Here is a 21223-nt window from a genome sequence, read left to right as displayed (position 1 = left end):
TTCGAATGGGAGAAAAGTTTCCGCGCCAAATTGAAATTTTTTAAAAAAATGCTACAAGAAAGTTTCCAAGAAAAATAGATGAAAAAAAAATTCTTGTGAAACTCACGTGTGTGTGTGTGTGGACGAATGAATGATTAAATTTTGTGATGATATATTTTATTGATTTTTTATTATTTTTCGATCCAAAATGAATCCACACGACAATATTGATGATGATGATGCACCAGTTGAAGTATCGAAAAAATTCTCCGAACAACAAGCACGAGAAAATTTTAAACAAGAAAAATTGGCCAAAAATTTTATCGATGAAAAATTAAAACAAAAACGACGTCGTGAATTGGAACGTAATGTTGAGCAGAAAAAAATGAAAATTGAAAAATTGCCTGAAGATTTTCTCAAAGAAATCGAAACGGAATATTCAGCCGTCACCGAAAAGCCAGATACAAATATTCGAAAAGTTGATCCAACAATTTTGAAAAAGAATAAACGAGAAAAGAAAAAATTGGCCAAATCAAAAACAGTGACCACTCAAACAACAAAATATGAGATTTTATCATTAGATGAATTGATCGAAACAGCTAAGGCACCGATCATACAAACGAATGCCTGTAATTTTCGTGAACAAATATTATTTGATAAAAATAAAAATTGTCGACGATCATCAAGAAAAATGATGGCCATTCGTCAGAAAATTCGTGCTTGTTCGAAGAAATAATAATGGATTTTTGTGTTTTTTTTAATGTAAATATATTTTTTTTGGTTCTCGTTACAGGAAAAAGAAGCTGATGAATAAATTAAATTTTAAATTTATTGCCAAATCAACAGAAATTAATTTATGTGTTTTTCTAAAAGTGAAATGGATCAAAATATGGAACAACAATATATAATATTGGGTTTATTAATGGATCAGAGAATCGTCAATCAATCAATTAATCAATCGATAATAATTTGTTCAGTTTAAAGAATTATTTTAAAAGAATGATTTGATGGTAACAATGCATAACAATGTTGAAAATAGAACAAAGAAAGCGTTGATCGGTGTAACCGTCGACATTGTCATGGCCGAATTACAAGCAGTACTATTACAGAGACAATGAGAAATCATACCACCAAAACCGCTACGATAGATACATGCATGTTCTTGTTTTTTATATGCACATCCACGAATAATTCGATCATGAGCTTTCAATTCTAATTAATTATAATTAAAATAATAATAATTTCAGAATATTATTTTTAATTGAATTCAATGGAAAGTTTCATACCCGAAGTTTCATCATAGATAACCCATTGTTCTAAACGCCAGCAGCCAATACTTTGTTGACCATTAACTGGATGACATTCATGGATATGATCTTTTCGCAATGTTTTCTCATCGAAACAGGCCGTATCATTTTTCGAAGTACATACATAACAACTGATTGCTGCTGTAACTTGTTCGGCTGTTTGTGCACTGGACACTGGTTGTGCTAACATTTCAGCCGATGTTGTAATCAACGGCATTGCACTTGATGATGGTCCATTGGTTTCTTTAACATCAGCCAAGCCTAAAAAAAATTAGTTAAAGGTCAATACTAGATAAATGTTATATTTCAAATTTTCTCCATATTCCGTACCTAATGTGCTGGTCAGGCACAAAGTCATGAGGAAAAGGATCATCATTTTTTTTGTCAGAAAAGAGTTTTTTTTTTGGGGTGGCAGCAACGTTTCAAGAACAATCACAAACAAACAAAAATACGACGAGAACAATGATCAATATCCAAGAATCATTTTGTCCTCAACATCCAACGCTCTTTTTATACTCGGGTTAATTGTTGTAAATAAAATTCGACCCAATCCGGTGGTGGTGGTGGTAATAATCGGAAAACCAATTAATTTCATACCACCACCATCAACTTTTTTTCGGTCGATTCGATATCCAAATCTATCACCATTTAACATTGAAGAACATCCATCTTTTCGTCGTTCTTTCTTTTTTTTTTGTCAAAAGTCACGATGACTTTGCGGGATTTTCATTTTCTGTTTTCATAATATCCTCCTATAGACAGGTCGTACAAAATGAAATAAAAAAATCAACAAAAATTTCTAAAACTTCATCCATAAACTTGTTGTCTTGTTTCCGATATATGATGATGATTATAATTGGTTTGAAAATTTAACCTCGAAATTTAATCTGTTCTTTCAATACTTACACATAGTCTGATAATTTGTCATTCATAAAAGTTTTTTTTTCATTCAAATATAACAACAATTAAAAATTGCGCCGGTTTATTTTTTTTTTTCATCGGTAACATTATATCTGAACAGTATGACCAAATGAAATTGAAAAAAAAAATTGCACACGCATGCGTTCATAAATGATCAGGTAAATACGTGACATCTTTATTCGATTTTGTTATAAACAACACATATACTGCGCATAGTATTGTATACATTGTTGTGAGTTATCATAGTGATCAATGATATCACACACACATGCGATATAATAAATCGTTTAATGTCCCAAAAAGAAAAGAAATTTTTTTTTTGTTTATTGATAATCAGAAAAAAATATCTTAAACTTTGATTTCGTTACCAATTAAGTGCGTTTTAGAGTGTCAACACAATAAAATCGAATCGATTATATATTCATTTTAATTGAATATAACTCAGGCAGTGATATTGAGAACCATGTGCACAATTAAGGATGTAAGTTTATTCTTTAAAATTATTCTTAAAAATGACTAAATGATTCCCATTATTTCTTGTTCCAGTCATCATCGATTGATGAAAATGATTTCACTTCATTGGACACCAGCAGTTCATGGGATGATCCAATGGAAGTGACTAAACTAATATATGATCGTTATATACAACGAAAACAACTGAATTCGTTGCAATCCAAAACAATGACAATGGCGACGACAGAAACAACAACAACAACAACGGATGATTTTCAAAAAGAAATTGTTGAAGAATTACGAAAATTAAATCTGGCTTTAAAACAAATTCAAATGGCTGTCGATGATATTCCGGCTAAAATTGAACGAACAATCAAATCGTTTCATGATGAACAACAGCAACAACAGAAAAATTCGAATATGAATGATGATGATGATTATGATCATGAAACGACGGTAATTTCCGATGATATTGAGATATTGGATTACATACGTAATACCGATATGATGGTGGCTACACAATTGTTGAACAATAATGATGATGATAATAATACCAACTGTGATCAACCAATTTATTTGTCCTCATCATCATCAACTTTAGAAAATTATTATGAAAATGATTTCTATCGTCATTGGAGCCGAAATTTTCATCGTCAAACTAAATCATCGTCGTTGTCGGCATCATCATCATTGTCAAATGGAATGTTCAAATTATCATTGAATGATTATAATAATGGTCGTACATGGCTTTATCATTTGGATCATCCATGTCCAAAAGCAAATCAATCGATTATGCCTTATAGCCGTGAATTGGATCTAGATTTCTGGCTAATCAATTGACCAATTGAAAAATTTTGGCTGAATTTTTTTGTTATTCAACAACAACAAAAAAAACGTCGTCTTCTAGGAAATTTTTTTTGAATCAAACCAATTTATTTTTGCTCCAATTGAAACGCAGTAATAATGACCTTTTTCAATTTTTAGGAATTATTTTATCTGATGAACATACAAAAAAAGAACAAAATTTACTTGGAACATAACCAAAAAAAAAACAAACAAATTGATCATGTTCAATTTTTTAATCTTTTCATTTTTAAAAATAATTTTTTTTGTCTTTTCAATTTGTGGCAATATTCTATAATTAAAATAAAAAAACTTTTTCATTTTTTTTTTTGCTGCAGCCCATACACATATATATTATTATTTCATTTATTTAGATTGTTGTTGTTGTTGTTCACAAATCTTTATCGCATCTTTATCGCTTCGCGCCTCCTCCATTCTAGCCCTGCGGGGCTGAGTTTCTTTGCATCAAATGCCAAGTTAATACACAGTGCCAGTACACAGTGCAAGCACTTGCAAAGTATAAAAATTGCAGTTACAGACATCCTAAGCGTCATAATAGAATAGAAGATAGAAGATAGATAGATAGATTAGTCAATAGTATTTTTTTCTGCTTTCTCAAATTTTATTTGTCTTGTCACAATTCATAACACAATAAATGAATAAAAATTCTTTGATTATTATTTGTCAAACATTTGCATTTTTCTCCTGGTAAATAAATAGTAAAAAAACCAAATCAAACGCTACAATAGCCGATAATAATTCAAATTCAGTTTGGATTTGTCATTTACCCAAAATAATTTAAACGCACAACACACAGAGAGAAAAAATTTTGGTGACGTTGTTTAATGACAGGATATTGAGTAAATCGAAAAGACAAAAGATTAGACGCTGACCACAAAATCAATATTTTCAAAAAAATTATCAAAAAGGATAACTTATAAAAAAAACAATTTTTTTTGTTAAACAAAAATATTCATCAAACGATAATTGAATGTGCCAATGGTACTAATGATGATGATGATGATTTTTGGTCGACTCATATTTTTTTTTTTTTTGAGTACGTCATATAAGAATGGTGCCTATGTGTGTGCGTGTTTTTTGTGTTGAGTGATTGACTGAGCAACTCAGTGAGTCACACGTTGCAATTCCGTTTCGGATTCAATTCCGTTTTGGACTCAATTCCGTTTGTGACTCAAATGTACTGCTGTTGTACTTGATCAACAAATAACAAACAATTCTTTTATTAGATTATTGTTTGAAATATATAATACATACTAACATACGGTTTTCCTGCCGGATATCGGGTTGTGGTAAATCATTCAGCCATCAAACCTCAGTTTATAGGCATGTTCGTCATAGATTTTCATGCCCATATCAAGAATGTGAAAAAAATTCATCTTCAAATATGTGTAAACATCACATATCATGTATTCATCACAACGAACTTATTAGATGCCCTATACCGAATTGTGAAAAGGTATATATGTTAAGGATTAAGGATCAGGAGATAATAATCACGTTTAAAAATGGTTTTATTTTTTAATAATCAAGAAAGAAATTTTTTAATCATAATACAAAAAAATCAATGCAACAAAAAACACGTGGTTGCCCATATCAAGAATGTGAAAAAAATTATACATCTTTAAATATGTGTAAACATCACATATCGTGTATTCATCACAACGAAGTTATAAGATGCCCTATACCAGGGGTCGGCAACCTGCGGCCCGCGGGCCGCATGCGGCCCATTGCAACTTTTTGTGCGGCCCACCAAATCACCAACATAAATATTAAATTAAAAAAATATTGTGTCGACAAATTTGCAACAATCAACATCACAAATGACAAATCCAACCTAACACGATCAGTTCAGAGTTCAAAATCGAGAAAATAACAAGTCCAAACTAACACAATCAATTCAGAATTCAAAATTCAAAATCCAGAAAATAACAAACCCAACCTAACACAATAAATTCAGAATTCAAAATTCAAAACCAATTTATTTTTGCTCCAATTGAAACGCAGTAATAATGACCTTTTTCAATTTTTAGGAATTATTTTATCTGATGAACATACAAAAAAAAAGAACAAAATTTACTTGGAACATAACCAAAAAAAAACAAACAAATTGATCATGTTCAATTTTTTAATCTTTTCATTTTTAAAAATAATTTTTTTTGTCTTTTCAATTTGTGGCAATATTCTATAATTAAAATAAAAAAACTTTTTCATTTTTTTTTTTTTTTGCTGCAGCCCATACACATATATATTTCATTTATTTAGATTGTTGTTGTTGTTGTTGTTCACAAATCTTTATCGCATCTGTTATATGAAAACGTAATTTACCTAGGCCGAATAAATAGTTTTCATCCAATTCTTGGTCATCATTTGGAAACACGTGTGCAAAATCAATCATTTTGACAATTGTTTTACGTTTATTATTATTATGGCCATCATCATTGTTAATGTTGGTGTTGATTGTTTTTTCACCACAAGCAAACAATATGGATGATGATAGAAATTTCCATCGTCGTATATTATGCTTTGTGAACCAATGTTCAATTTCGGACAATTGATTATCAAATTGTTGTAATATATTGGGATCATTTTGAGCAAATAATAAAAATGCTATTGAGGAAAAGATGGAAAAAAATGCGGATTAAAAATCGAAATTCTTGATTGATATTTAAAAAACACATACCACTGGAAGCATTATCCGGTGTTATCTGTAATCCATATTCACGATTTTTATCAACAAATTCATTGGTTGTACTATCGAAATACTAAAAAAAAAAAATAGAAAAAATTCGAATAATTAAAAAAAACAAAACAAACAAAGTAGAACAAACATACTCTCATTCCTAATATTCGAAATCCAAGATCTTTTGCATATTTATATTTACTCATTTCAGCACGACGTTTTTCTTCACTTGCTTCAGGATCATAAGTAATATAGCCAATTTTAACATCTAATAATGAAATATTTATCATATGGGCAGTAATATCTTCTAGACGGATATAATCAATATTCATATGATCATCATGGAATAAACCATTGTAATGAGGCACCAATTTTTGTAATATTTTCAAGCAGCCATTGTCTTTATCATTATCATCATCATTGATTATATTCTCATAGAATAATTGTTCACGATGACTTCTTTTATCAAAAATAGGTTTCAATATATCACCAGATTGGGAATGTTTCAATATACCCCATTTATGTTTACTTTTACCAAAACAATGGCCAGCAATCTGAAAGGGTAATTGTTCAGCACCATCGGGTATTGTAATAATCATTTTATGATCATTAATCTTCGATGGATTTGATGATAAAGATTCGGATGATGGCCGTTGTATAATACAATGTTCACCATTCGAATTGGCTGTAGCTGCCTTTGATGATTCCATTGTTATTGTGGCGAATGGGATGATGATTTTGGTTTTGTTGATTTCGAATTCTTTCTTTTTTTTTGGAAGTTTTTGTCTACTATATTCTTTACTGTAATTCGGTTTTTGTTTTTCCAACAATAATGATAATCATCATCATCATAAATATTGAAAAAAAAGTTGATGACGTATTTGTTGTTTTTTTTTATCAAAATACGAAGCTGAAAAAAGAGTTGAACGAAAAAAAAAATTCATAAATTCATGACCATAGTTTGATTGACAATGGAAGAAAATTAATGAATTAAAAATTCGGCGATGATATGCAGCAATGATGACGAGAAGAACAAATTTGATTGACGAAAGATGAAAAGCTGACGACTACGACGATGATGATGATGAGCTCATTGATTGAAAAAAAAAATATAATGGCAATAATTTGATGGAAATTTATAACGAAAAATCAACGAAAAAAAAATATAAAGAAAATTTCTTTTTGTCAAAAAAAAACAATGATTATTTTTTTTTATCATAAAATAAATTGATAAGCTTTTCGTTTATCATATTTATATATCAGAAAATGTTTGCCTCGTATCGTATCATATTTCTTAAATCCGGTGTTTGTAGTCGTCGTAGTCGTCATAATATGATAATAGTTTGACGTAACCAACATTTTATTAAAGCCATAGTTTTATCATCACATCATTGAAAATGTTTATAATTGTTGGCAAACCAAACAAAAACAAAAACAAAAAAAAAATCATTATCTTGGTCAACAGAATATGTTTATAGAATCTGGATTATCATCATTGGCATTTATGATGATGATGATGATGGTAGTAGTAGATGTGCGATATTATGATGGTCAAAAAAATTCAGATTCGTCAATGATAATAATGATGATGATGAGGCTAGCCTCATGAATGAAAACATCTTCATGGCCATCATATTCATGTAAATCTTGTGTTCAATGGTAATCAGATTGAATGATGATGATTTTTTGATGTAGCATAAATTTCTTTCAATATTCAACAAAAGCCAAGATAATAAGCCGGTTTTGTTTTTCATTCTATCACCATCATCATCATCATTATCAAATGAAGAAAAAACAAAGCACACTATTATTATTATTATTTTTTTTACATCCAGATGACGTTACTGTACAATTATTCATTAAAAAAAAAACAAAAAAAAGAAACTTTAAATTTTTACAGCTGATTAAAATTTTCTGATGATAACTGATAATGATAATGATTATAAGAAAATATTCTGATCTTGTTCGTGCTAAAAGAAAATTAATTCAATCTGAAATTGAATGGCTTCGATATATGAAACCGACAATGGTTCCAATGAATATTTCTATCGAAAATTTACATTATCTTGAACAAATGTTTGAAACAAAAAAATATCGCCGTCTTTGTTGGCTTGATATTTCATATCGTGCACGATATAATTATCTTTGTCAACTTCAACAAATTGAATCATTTGATGGTCATGCATTGATTGCACCAATATGTCAAGCTAAAATTGATCGTCTTGAGTGGCGACGACGATTGTCGATGATTCCATTTGTGCCGAACATTGCATTCGATATTACATTCGATAATTATATGTCATCGTTAGAATGTAAAAATCTAGCTGAACAATTAATTCGAATAATACGCCAAAATCGGCAAGAATTCAAAACAAATTGGTTCAATCTTCATATTACCGGTTTGTTACAAAGTGAATCGACACGTAATTTTTTGGATCAATATTTCGATTCATCTCATCGTCATAATTATCCAAATGTATTTTTTCATAATCAATCATTCGACAATTTATTTCCACATGAACAAATCATTTATCTATCACCACATGCATCAGAAACAATCGATCCATTAACAATTGATCCGGATACTATATTCATCATTGGCGGTATTGTTGATCGACGAAAAATTATCGAATTAACTGTATCAAAATGTAAAAAGCTTGGTCTTAAAACAAAACGTTTGCCATTAGATCTTTCGGATCGAAAACAGATCAAATCATTGGATGATGTATTCAGGATGATTTTTACAATGATTAATAATCAAAAATAATTTATTATAATAATAATCATATCAATGTGATTTCATATAAATAAATTTTTAAATTATCACTATAAAACAATAATTTACTTTGAAGTTTAAATTTTCTAAGTAAACATTCGATTTGATAATTAGAGCTACGAAAATGATATGACATATAAAATGGTATCGATTGTTGTCGATTGTTTCTCAATAAAAATGCTATGGTCAATAATAATTTTTCAAATTGTTGTTCATCTTCGTAACAAAGATCAGATCCAATTATATAATCAATATCAGTAGGAATTCGATCATTCAACAAATCAGATTTTCGACCCCAATCTAATGGAATGAATTGTGCATTGACATTGTTCAGTTCAACATTTTTTAGGATCAATTCCGATGCAAAAACATTTTGATCACTAAGAATAACTTTGGCGCCAATTTTTGCTGCCATAATGCCACAGATTCCGGTACCAGAACCAAGTTCTAAAACGGTTTTCTCCATAAAAACCGTACGATTAGCCAACATGAATCGACATAACAGATCAGCACTTGGCCATGTTATCGATGAATATCGATTATCTGAATTCTATCTTTATCGGTTAAAAAAATAAATTATTTAGAAAAAAACGTAATTTTTTTTTCGAAGAAACTATAACTAACTTGTAAAATTTTTATTTCAATTATCGTATCATCATTTTGATCACTAGAATCAGACAGTCTAATCATCGAAGAATCAGTTTTGAATTGAAAACATTTAACCATTTGGTGATCCATTTTTTTTGGAAATTTTTAATCCAGTCATCATCTATGGAAACCATTATGAAACCTTTAGAGTTAGAATAGAATCGATTCTAGAGTCATCTGCTGGATGTGATTATAACCATTATATTCATTGAGCTCCTTGTGATATCTGTGTGTGTGTGTATATTTGTGAGGTATTACACACACACACACAAACATTTATAACAAAAAAAAACTCGCACCAATCACCATTCTTTTTCTTCGTTTCTTCAATGATTATTTCTTTGCAAATTCTTTACCATTATCATCATCATCGTAATTATTTATCAAAATATTATTATTATTATTATCATCATCATCATACGAGATAAATCAAAATTCTACGAATTTAATTTAATTTTATTATTTCATTTTATAACAAAACTAAAGAAAATTATTAATATATTCTGATGATCGAAAACTATTCCACATATATGAATACGAATCGATAAATGACTCAAAATATATATAGTTTTTCCATAATAATAATCGATAAGAAAATGCAATGGCGTAATAATTAATGAAAAATTTGTTCCTATTTGATGTTGGAAAGAAAATTCGAACCGATTTTCAAATTGTCGAATTTTTTTTCAAATTTTTTGAAATATCCTGATATGATTAATTGAATTAATTGTAACGAAATAAAAAAAAATGAATGGTAATATCGATTCATTGGTGGCCTCAATGGACAAACTTTCATCATCAGAATCATCGCCTATTAGTAATCAATCGGCTAATGATTTATTAATACAAGATGAGACAATTGAAAAATATTCAACTAATAATAATAATCATAAAGATAATATTGGCCAAGATTCGATAAATGATCTGATAAAAATTGATCCAAAAAATCGAATGACAACGACAACAACAACAACCAATATAGATTCATCAATTGGCCATCATCCTAATCACAATCAAATTATTCGTCATCATCCACATAATGATTTGAATGAAAAAAATTTAAATCATCATCACCATCATCAACAACAACAACAACAGCAACAACAACACCGCCAAAATGATGCTCATCATCATCATCCTCATTCTACTCATCATCCAAATAATCAGAATCATAAATCGAATGTTACAAATCATCAAAATCAGATTCCATCCTTTCAAATACAACAACATCATCAACAATCTTCGCAAATATTATCACAGCAATATCCACCATCGTCTACGTTGCCTAATCATCCAAAATATAAAAGTTATAAATTAGTAAGCGATCCAGCACTAAGAAAAGGAGCAACCAAATTATATCGTTATGATGGAACCGTTTCATCGGTATGTTCTATTTTGAATTTAATTTTTTTGTTGTTTCTAAAATTCTTTTGTTTTCGTTCCAAAAAAAAAAAAAAAAACAGAAAGAGTTGGCCATCATTGTCAAAGATCCTCGTCAACATTCTGTATCATTACATTGGACTCTCAGGGAACCAGCTGATTTAATTGTTCCTCGATTCAAAGTAAATTTTTAAATCAATTTTTTTCATATATAATAATGACTATATGTTGATGACTTGTTTTTTTTCATAATTCAAGATTGATAAAAATTATGTTGGAACACCGCCATCGATTGAAGTTTCCATTACTAATCTAAATGATAATATTAATAAATCATTTCTAATTGAAACATTGAAAAAATTTGATTCCATGGAAGAGATTGAAATATTTTATCATCCTAAAACAAAGAAACATCTTGGCCTAGCCAAAGTTATCTTTATGACGCCATCAGGAGCAAGAGCTTGTGTCACTAAACTCAATCAAACATCTCTTATGGGCAATATTATCAATGTATTTTTCGATCCTTTCGGTAAGTTTTTTTTGCGCGGTTTAAACTTGATGTAATAATAAATTTGTTTGTTTTGTTTTAGCTAAAAAAATTAATCAAATTTATGAATCGATTGTCAATCCACCACCGGCTAATTCATTGTCAAATATTGATAATAATTTCATCGATCCAAATCATCTTGATCCAAATAAATCAAGATTAACGAAAACATCTGATTATGGATCATATGATGTTTCAAGTGAATATAATTCCGCTACATTGTCCACACCGTCAACGTTTGAAAATCAATCATTTTATTCATCATCCACCAATACTATAAACACATTTGATACGGCATCTACACCGAGTACAGTAAGTGGTTGGAAAACCAATGATAAAAAGGAATCAGGTAATCAAAGTCCTGTTCGTGAAAGCCTAGAAAAACGTATCAGCAATTTGTTGAGAAAAAATTGTGTCGGAATGGTTGCACCATTCTTTCCCGATTCTGGTAATAATCATCAAGATCCAAACTTTTCACCACTGCCTCATATATTAAATAATCATGAACATACGTTTCATCGTAGAAATTCACAAAAAAGAATCGATGATTCGGATGCTATATTAGGAACGCCACCATCACCATTTGTTTCTGCTTCCGAATATCTTAAATGGCATCAGGTTACAAAAGAAATTGATAATAAAGATAGTGATAAAAATCAGACTAATGATATGAATGCGATGTCTGTCAAAAAACGACATAGCCAAGATGGCCATAATGATAATAATGTTGACTACAATGATGATGACGATGATGATCGAATGTCATTATCATCATTGAGCAGTGGTGATAATAAGTTTGAAGATAATTCTGTGATTACTAATCATCATCATCATCATCATCATACGACCACGACGGCATCGATGGCAGGAACAACGATGAATTATAATGATCTATCTACAATGATGGCCCAATGGAATTCATCAACAGCAACGGCAGCTACCAATGCATATAATCCAATAACAAATTCATTGTTTCCACCATTTATGTATCATAGTTTTACAGCACAGCCGGCATTTAGTTTTTTTAATAGTTTTATAACGACTGCAATGCCTTCCATGCCATCATTAGATTTAAATGATATACGTTCACGTATTGCAAGATCTAATGAAGATATTCTCAAAGAATTACTTGATGATACGCTTAAAGCATCGATAAAAGATTTGAAAGAAATTTTACGCAAAGATATTTATAAAAAAATTGTTGAAAACTTTTCATTCAAAATGTTTGATCAATGGTGGGAAGATTCTGAAAGGAAATATCATCACCATTCTTCTGATCATATAAATGCAGTCACCGGTGGTGATCATGAGAATAAAGTGGGCGAACGTCCATTATCACCATTCAAACTTGCCGAAATTCATTTACCATTTTTGACTAATCCAATATTTGAGAATTCTATCCAGAATCGTTCTCGCCATCAAATAAATAGCTCAAATCTCGAATATGGTGTCAGTCGTGGATTACGTGCTGCAATGGGCAAATTGCCATCATTTAAAAGAAAAATTATTAAACCAAAATCGCCTATTGATGATAAACTATCAGACATATCGGATGAAGATGATCTTGACAATAGACGAACCATTCGACGAAGACCTCATCAACGAATACCTCATCATAGACGTAAACGTTCATCTATTAGTTCAGAAAGTTTGCCTAGTCGCCATCATCGACGACATCGTAGTGATATATCGGAATCTTCATCAGCTTCATCCTCATCATCTTCTGAATCATCATCATCATCTTCCGGTTCATCCTCGTCATCCTCATCATCATCTGGATCAGAATCCGAGTCAGCATCATCATCATCATCATCATCTGAATCATCATCCGGTTCATCTGATGAAGAATCAGAAGACGAAAACGGTTCATCGGCATCTGTTTCTGGTTCAGTTTCAGCTGAAGAAGAATCTGGTTCTGAATCAGATGCCTCAGGTTCATCATCATCTTCGTCAGCTGTAGCATCTTCATTAGCAGATGCTGCATCTGTTGCTAGTTCAATTTTATCGAAGAAATCTCAGACAACCAAATCATCAACTAAATCTTCGACAAAATCTTCATTGGCTGCAGCTGCATTGAAAACAGGCGAGAACAAAGCAATTGAAACTAAAGCTCAAGTAATCAGTAGAGATATAATGGATAAATCTGTTCCTGCAAAACATCTTGATGATGATGATGATGATGATGATGTTTATGATTCCGATTCAAGTCGAACATGTTCAGCTGATGAAACCAAGGTATGTGAAGAAGAGTTACGACGTCGGGAATCGATAAGCCTTAATGGAATGAATTTTGACGATATAAAGAATTCTAAAACTCGTGAAGAATTTGAAGCATCTGAAGCGCTTATTTCGCTGGCCGCTTCCTGGTTTGAACAGCCATCCGGTGATGATTTTTCACATCTTCAAAATCAATCACAACAAGATTCAAAACTTTCCATGCCACTGTCATCAAATGATCTTATCCAAATGGAACATAATTATTGCAGACGAATGGTAATCGAAAGACAGGAATTATCTCCATTACTGGTTACTAGTGGTAAGAGAAAACGACAACCTAAAACAGCTCCTGTCGAACCAAAAAGAAAACGAAAAAAGAAGGATGAAATCGTTACCGATGAGAATATTACGCCAAGTGTATTGGCCGTTGCGTCTGAATGGAGAAAAGCGAAACGTAAATCTGTTAAACAACCGGAATTGGTTTCATCTGAAAATCTTATGGTTACTGATGAAAATAAATTATTTAAAGATGAAATTAAATCAACAACACCAGAACAGCCACCAATTACGTTTCCAATACGTAATGTTAAAACTGAAGAAACAATTCTATTTGAATTTCTTCATAATGGTTTGGAATTGGAAGAGATTGGCTATCTTAAACGTCGATATCATCAGCTACTAGAGGAGGATAATAGTAATCTACCATGGTTAAATGATATTCATTGGGTGGATCATCCGGCCACCTGTTGGCAACCGCCTAAAAAGAAACGTAAAGAAGATAATCTTGTTCGTGTTCATGAAACAGGATGTGCACGTAGTGAAGGATATTATAAATTAGATCGTATGGAAAAGATGCATCATATTGCTAACATACCGATTGCCAGCAATGAAATGGAAGATACGAATCGGCCCAAACAAATCGTTACAACGCAGCAATTAACCAGAGAGGCTCGTAATCAACGTCGATTATATAATTTGGTTGAACAACAAGCATCCAGTTATCATACGGATCTTCTTAAATTAAATCAATTAAAGGTTTGTCAGGTTTTTAGCATTACTAAATTGAATAACAATATTTTCCATATGCATTCATATAGTTCCGTAAGAAACAGGTGAAATTTGCTCGTAGTAAGATTCATGTATGGGGATTATTTGCCATGCAACCAATACCACCGGATGAAATGGTTATTGAATATATTGGACAGCGAATACGGCCAATGGTAGCAGAAATTCGTGAGAAAAAATATCTACATGAAGGTAGTTCATATTTGTTTAAAATTGATTCGGATACAATTATCGATGCTACACATTGTGGTAATGTGGCCCGTTTCATTAATCATAGTTGTAATGTAAGTATATTAGACATTGATCGTTGATTTGAATTAATCAATAATTCATTCATTCATTTATTTATTATTTAGCCAAATTGTTATGCCAAAGTGATAACGGTCGAAGGCCAAAAACGAATCGTCATCTATTCAAAACAATTGATTGAAGTTGGACAAGAGATTACCTATGATTATAAATTTCCTATTGAAGATGATAATAAAATACCTTGCCTATGTCGATCGGTTGGTTGTCGTGGATTTTTAAATTGAACAAAAAAAAAATTCATCAATCCATCATCATCAATTTTTTATATGTAAAATTATTCATCGAACGTAATTCTTCATATCATCATCATATATATTATTATGTATACAATGATAACAACAGGTACAGCCACCCACTCTCTAAACTGGAATTATTTTCGATGAATTATTTTTTTTTTAATTTTTATTTTCTTCTTATTATACAACACACACACACGCATTCATTTATGTTACACATTTTTTTTCATATTATCATCAATCATCATTAGTAGAAGTAGTCAAATCAATCAAATGTACAAAGTTTGTAAACGCATTTTTTCCCCCCATTTCTCTCTCTCTTCCATTCTCACTCGTTTGTCATTTATAGGAACACAAAAGTTTAAAAATTTATGATTAATTATTAATTTACAACGATGTTCATCTTTGTTTGTGTGTGTGTGTGTCGGTGTGTGTGCGAGTGACGAGTGAGTGTTGGTCTTCATTTTTTTAATTTAATTTTATTTTGTTTTTCTCTGTCTCTCTGGTTGGTTGTAAATATATATAGACAAAGTGAAAATTGATAAAATAAAAAAAAATCAATCGATCGATTTTTTTTCCGATAATTTTTCGATGCCACTGTCACACATATATATGTTTAGTCTGTTTTTTTTTGCATTTCCAAGTCTAAAAATTATTGAGAAAGGCTTTTGTTGATTGATTGAAAATGTTAATTTTCAAGTTTGAATTTTTTCAGTTTGCCTTTAGCAACGCTGATGATGATTAGTGGATAAATCGATAATTGGAATTTTTTTTTTTTTTTGCAACATATTTACATTGATTGATGATCGATCGAATACACTAATGGTGATAAGTTTTTTTTTTGATGATGATGATGATAATGATTATAATCATTATATATGATCGATTCAATAAAATAAACAACAAATGTCAAACAATAACATCAAAAAAAAGCAACATATAATCAGATCATCATTTTGGTTAGCCAGAAAAAGAAAGAGAAAAAGATAAACAATAAATCAATCAATCAATAAATTGCAAAAAAAATTTTCCTTTTGAATGATCGTGACAATCTGAATTGTAGGTTAACGTTTTTTTTTCGAACAATTCCATTCGAACACACACACCGATCGAATCATTTGATCAACAAGTAAATTTATCTTGTCTTGTAAAAAAAAAAATTCGAAAAAACATTTTATCGCTACTCTTTTTTTTTCCTCATCCATTCACCCATCCATCCACCCCCACATTAAATATTCATCATTTGAAAACAAGACGTACAAGTTTTTTTTTGTCTTATTGATGATGATCGATTTTATTCAATCAATCAATCAAATAAATATATACTACACACACACACACACAGTAAATTTCCCAATTTTTTTTTCTTGCATGCATGTGGTTTTTTTTCTCTTTCTTTTTTTTCGTTTTTGACATTGCGCGCACAGGTACAACCTAACAACGTCGATAACAACAACAATAACAACAACGACTACGACGACGACGACAACAACAACTACTACTGCGACGACATGCAATATTTCTTCATTTTTTTTTCAATTAATTGAATTCTAATCAATTTTAATCGAATATAATTCTTGTCTGTATATATATTCTTATGTTTTGAATTGAATTGTTTAAGTGAAAAATTTTTTTTTTCTTTTTTGTTTTGTTTATCAAAAACAAAAAAGAAAACGAAACGAAATTCCTTGAAAAAAAATGATCACAAATTATATATTGATTATTATATAAAAACAAAAGATTTCCACAATTTGGATTGATTGACTGAATGATCATCAGGTAATTAATTATTCCAATATTTCCAACAACAACAACAAAAAAATCGGATTTATTTATTTTCTTAAACTGATTGTATTCGATTCTGTTATATATTGCCATTCAATAACATATATTTATGATATAGAATTTGGCAGTTTTTTTTTTGGCCAGAATATTCTGTAATGATGATTGGCTATATAACCAGAATTTCTGGTTATATAACACTACCTAAAATCCTCTTTGTGTTTTGATTCTTCTGAGCAGATTCTACATTTCTTGTATATTGTTGACATTATATATTCAGTGTATTATAGAATCATCATAACTTAATTTTCTGCTTGTTTTTATTATTAATGTTTGACACACTCATATACATACAACAAACCAAAGACAATATATATCGATCGACTGTCATATAGAGATATAGATGAAAAAAAAAATAACAAAAGGGGCGACCTTGTCCCGAAATTTTTCACTCACACAAAAATAAACACAGAGAGAATATTTATAATTTCATTATCAAAAAAATTTTTTTTTTTCATTGAATTCAAAATATTTATTTTAGCCATCTTAAGAACGAATCATCTTGATAATAATCATCATCATGTCATCAACATTAATAAATCGTCAAAGTGGTGATCGACCACCACATTCATCATCAACGTCATCATCATCATCATCAATGAATACACAAACACTGTCACAACAGCAACAACAACAACAAAAACAATCATCACATACAAATGTTGTACGAAAACCAAGTGTCGATAATGTTGATTCGGATGGTGAAGATAAATTGATTGATGAATCAAATATTGAAGATTTAGTAAAAGAATTACCACAATCATCGGATAAAACTGTACAATTTTTGGACAATATGTTGGCCGTATTACCAAATAGATGGAGAAATTATATTGTTCGTTCTATATTCACATTATTAATGGTGATTGGTTTCGGTTTGGTCATCTATTGGGGACCATTAGCATTGATGATATTGGTATGATTGATTTTTTTTAAAAAAAAAACATTCATTCAATAATAAATTGTTAATATTTTTTTTTTTCTTTCTAAAAAAAAAATTCATTAGACACTTTGTATTCAAGTGAAATGCTTTCAAGAAATTATTGCCATCGGTTATTCAGTGTACCGTGTTCATGGTTTACCATGGTTTCGTTCATTGTCATGGTATATGTTGATAACATCAAATTATTTTTTCTATGCTGAAAGTTTAGTTGAATATTTTGCTTTGGTATTGAAAAAACCAGTAAGTACAGTAACAACAAATATGTGATTAACGATTGTGTTCTAATATTCTGTTTTTTTTTCTATCAATCAGAATATCATGCAACCTTTGATATCATATCATCGTTTCATCTCATTCACATTATATGTTATTGGTTTTGTATGGTTCGTACTTAGCTTAGTCAAACGATACTATCTACGACAATTCTCATTGGTAAGTTTTGGGCCAGAATTCTAATTTTATCAAAAAAAAATTTTTAATCTTTGTTTTTCTCATTTTTTTTTAAAAACTCAAATTTTTAGTTTGCTTGGACACATGTCACATTGTTGATTGTTGTTACGCAATCATATCTGATTATACAAAACATGTTTGAAGGTTTAATCTGGTTCATTGTACCAGTATCTATGATTGTGATCAATGATTCAATGGCATATTTGTTTGGATTCTTTTTTGGCAAAACACCATTGATTAAATTGTCGCCGAAAAAAACATGGGAAGGTTTTATCGGTGGTGTTATATCGACTGTCATATTGGGCATGATTGTATGTACTAATGAATTTTTAATTCAAAAAAAAAACAATTTCATTTTTTTATCATCAAATTAATAATATTCAGGTATCACATTTACTTTGTGGCTATCAATTTTTTGTTTGTCCAATCGAATCATATGATCCAATCGAACGTGTATTTAAATGTACACCATCTAAACTATTTCAATTGACTGAATATTGTTTACCAGAAACGTTGCAATTTATTTTCAAAATTGTAATTATATCAAGATTTTTTTAGCATTTTAATTAAGAATTTGTTTTCCTTTTTTTTTGTTTCACTACTAGTTTGGTCTACCACAAACCATATCGATATATCCATTCGTATTACATTCATTGGCATTATCATTATTTAGTTCAATTATTGGACCATTTGGCGGGTTTTTTGCCAGCGGTTTTAAACGGGCATTTAAAATCAAAGATTTTGGCGATGTAATACCAGGCCATGGTGGTCTAGTGGATCGTTTCGATTGCCAATATCTAATGGCATCGTTTGTCAATGTTTACATTTATAGTTTTGTACGGGCACCGAATCCAACGAAAATATTGCATCTAATTTATCAATTAAAACCAGAAGACCAAATGAATATCTATCATATGTTGCAAGAACATTTGAATCTGACAATAAATTGAAAATCCATATATCATTCACACATGTTCCATACACATTTGTATAAAAAGCAGAAAAAAAATTTAATTTTGTTGGCTTTAAAAAAAAAATTTCACAAGACAAAAAAAATGTTATTAATACTTCATTTGTTGTTGTTATCCACAATCCACAACATTCATTGATTTGTTATCATCACCATCATCATTGATAATTATCGATTTTTTGTTGTTGTTGTTTTTGTTCTAGTCGGCAATAAGTTGCCCATTAGTAAATTAGTATTTATAATGATTGATGATAATATATAAAAATGAAATGAAAAAAAAATGATGATAATAATAATTTCCTTTATCATTCGATTATTGATATTTCTTATTTAAAAAAAAATATTCTGTTTTTTTCACAAATAAAGAATTATTATTCATTATTATCATCAATTTTTGGTGCCAAATAATATCGGATATGGCCAATTTCAGTTTTAGAATCTTCTTCAGCTTCTTCGATTACTTTATATTCAACAACCAATGGTACATCAGGTGATAATGACAATGTAACCTGTGAACAAAGTGGTGTTGCTTTTGTAAATTGATTCAAATATTTTAGGGCAAATGTTTGTGATAATGGTTCCTGCATCGATATGCTAACATTGTCTTCTGGTTTATCGAATGAACTATTCTGATTTAATGTAACACTGCCATTACCGAGATCGCCGGTTGCAGAAAATTCAACACCACTTTTTGTACAGGTAATGGTTACAGCATCACCTATTTGGTTTAGATCACGACAGATACGTTGAAATTTTGCAGCAGGCATTTTTACTGTCACATTGTAAGAGGTTTCCGGAATACCCAAATATTCAGCATCTAAATTCATCAATTTGATCTCATACTGAGATACTTCATATTCGTCTGAAAAAAAAGAAAAATTGAACAAATTGAACGAATGCGTTTTGAACGAACACTTACTTGATGCTTCGAAAATCAATTTGATCTTGTCATCACCATCAGCAGCTTTAACTGTAACTTTATCATCATTGCCAGCACATTTTAGAATTTTAGAAAGGCTATATACACAAAGAATAAATAATGAGGCAATTTGAAATCCAAAACAACATACTTAACAAGATTCATTCCAAGAACCATATTACGATCACAACGAAATTTGGAAAAACCATCGGCATTCAAATTGACTGCGACCAATGATACATGAGATGTATCCATAGCTTGTAATGACATTCCCGATGATGTACATTCCCAGCTAGCTTCATTAACCAATTGATTGATGGCATCGAGAATTTTTTTCAAAACAATACCACGATCCAATTTAGCTTCAAACATTTTCGAATGTATTTATTATTGATTGAGATCGAATATCAAAAAAAAAAAATAAATAAATAAATATCGAATGAAATCACGTCAGTATTCAACAACCAAATGGGATTGTAAATTTTAGGTCGACGTTGTGATGATGATGATGATGATGATGATGATGATGAAGACAATGGATAAAAGAAAAAAAAGCGCGCGAAATTTGCCACCACGCAATTTTTGTGTGTGTGAGCGGTATATAAAAAGTTCAAATGTTAATTTTAAATAAAATAGTGTATTCATATAGATTGAAATAGTCGGCTCTTATGTTTTTTTTTTTGGTTCAGTTTCGAATACGCATGTGCATGCTCTTTTACT

General features: G+C 30.2%; 9 protein-coding genes across 9 annotated transcripts; 5 read left to right on the top strand and 4 right to left on the bottom strand.

Moving 5' to 3' along the window:
• Window positions 1-187: 187 nt before the first annotated feature.
• Window positions 188-1245, top strand: LOC124497342 (uncharacterized). Its single transcript, XM_047061006.2, has one exon. It carries the CDS (start codon window positions 188-190, stop codon window positions 713-715), a length of 528 nt encoding a protein of 175 aa, XP_046916962.2. The 3' UTR covers window positions 716-1245.
• On the bottom strand, window positions 791-2265 carry LOC124497341 (uncharacterized). Its single transcript, XM_047061005.2, has 3 exons — window positions 1617-2265; window positions 1266-1547; window positions 791-1191 (listed from the first exon to the last, which is right to left on the bottom strand). The coding sequence occupies exons 1-3, from the start codon at window positions 1660-1662 to the stop codon at window positions 971-973; spliced, it is 549 nt and encodes a 182-aa protein (XP_046916961.1). The 5' UTR covers window positions 1663-2265; the 3' UTR covers window positions 791-970.
• A 164-nt stretch (window positions 2266-2429) lies between these two features.
• On the top strand, window positions 2430-3851 carry LOC124496456 (uncharacterized). The gene is made up of 2 exons (XM_047059976.2): window positions 2430-2688; window positions 2754-3851. The coding sequence occupies exons 1-2, from the start codon at window positions 2671-2673 to the stop codon at window positions 3498-3500; spliced, it is 765 nt and encodes a 254-aa protein (XP_046915932.2). The 5' UTR covers window positions 2430-2670; the 3' UTR covers window positions 3501-3851.
• A 1780-nt stretch (window positions 3852-5631) lies between these two features.
• Window positions 5632-7977, bottom strand: LOC124497344 (inositol polyphosphate multikinase). Its single transcript, XM_047061009.2, has 3 exons — window positions 6357-7977; window positions 6205-6286; window positions 5632-6131 (listed from the first exon to the last, which is right to left on the bottom strand). Exons 1-3 carry the CDS (start codon window positions 6912-6914, stop codon window positions 5779-5781), a joined length of 993 nt encoding a protein of 330 aa, XP_046916965.1. The 5' UTR covers window positions 6915-7977; the 3' UTR covers window positions 5632-5778.
• Window positions 7978-8049: 72 nt separating this feature from the next.
• On the top strand, window positions 8050-9044 carry LOC124497345 (mitochondrial ribonuclease P protein 1 homolog). Its single transcript, XM_047061010.2, has one exon. The coding sequence runs from the start codon at window positions 8135-8137 to the stop codon at window positions 8969-8971; it is 837 nt and encodes a 278-aa protein (XP_046916966.2). The 5' UTR covers window positions 8050-8134; the 3' UTR covers window positions 8972-9044.
• On the bottom strand, window positions 8955-9742 carry LOC124497346 (histone-arginine methyltransferase METTL23). Its single transcript, XM_047061011.2, has 2 exons — window positions 9605-9742; window positions 8955-9530 (listed from the first exon to the last, which is right to left on the bottom strand). Exons 1-2 carry the CDS (start codon window positions 9716-9718, stop codon window positions 8988-8990), a joined length of 657 nt encoding a protein of 218 aa, XP_046916967.1. The 5' UTR covers window positions 9719-9742; the 3' UTR covers window positions 8955-8987.
• An 84-nt stretch (window positions 9743-9826) lies between these two features.
• Window positions 9827-15966, top strand: LOC124497343 (SET domain containing 1). The gene is made up of 6 exons (XM_075732817.1): window positions 9827-11011; window positions 11092-11190; window positions 11267-11537; window positions 11599-14807; window positions 14870-15121; window positions 15194-15966. Exons 1-6 carry the CDS (start codon window positions 10376-10378, stop codon window positions 15368-15370), a joined length of 4644 nt encoding a protein of 1547 aa, XP_075588932.1. The 5' UTR covers window positions 9827-10375; the 3' UTR covers window positions 15371-15966.
• Window positions 15967-16696: 730 nt separating this feature from the next.
• Cds (CDP-diacylglycerol synthase) lies at window positions 16697-19975 on the top strand. Its single transcript, XM_075732820.1, has 7 exons — window positions 16697-17161; window positions 17706-18137; window positions 18228-18404; window positions 18477-18596; window positions 18686-18925; window positions 18999-19148; window positions 19220-19975. Exons 2-7 carry the CDS (start codon window positions 17745-17747, stop codon window positions 19562-19564), a joined length of 1425 nt encoding a protein of 474 aa, XP_075588935.1. The 5' UTR covers window positions 16697-17161; window positions 17706-17744; the 3' UTR covers window positions 19565-19975.
• Window positions 19872-21152, bottom strand: LOC124497215 (proliferating cell nuclear antigen). The gene is made up of 3 exons (XM_047060837.2): window positions 20655-21152; window positions 20504-20601; window positions 19872-20446 (listed from the first exon to the last, which is right to left on the bottom strand). Exons 1-3 carry the CDS (start codon window positions 20873-20875, stop codon window positions 19956-19958), a joined length of 810 nt encoding a protein of 269 aa, XP_046916793.1. The 5' UTR covers window positions 20876-21152; the 3' UTR covers window positions 19872-19955.
• Between the last annotated feature and the right edge of the window lie 71 nt (window positions 21153-21223).

The sequence above is a fragment of the Dermatophagoides farinae genome, chromosome 7 (genome assembly GCF_024713945.1).
Source record: "Dermatophagoides farinae isolate YC_2012a chromosome 7, ASM2471394v1, whole genome shotgun sequence".
Lineage (NCBI taxonomy): Eukaryota > Metazoa > Arthropoda > Arachnida > Sarcoptiformes > Pyroglyphidae > Dermatophagoides > Dermatophagoides farinae.
The sequence above is the reverse complement of the archived record's forward strand: the minus strand, read 5'-3'. Positions and strand labels throughout refer to the sequence as shown.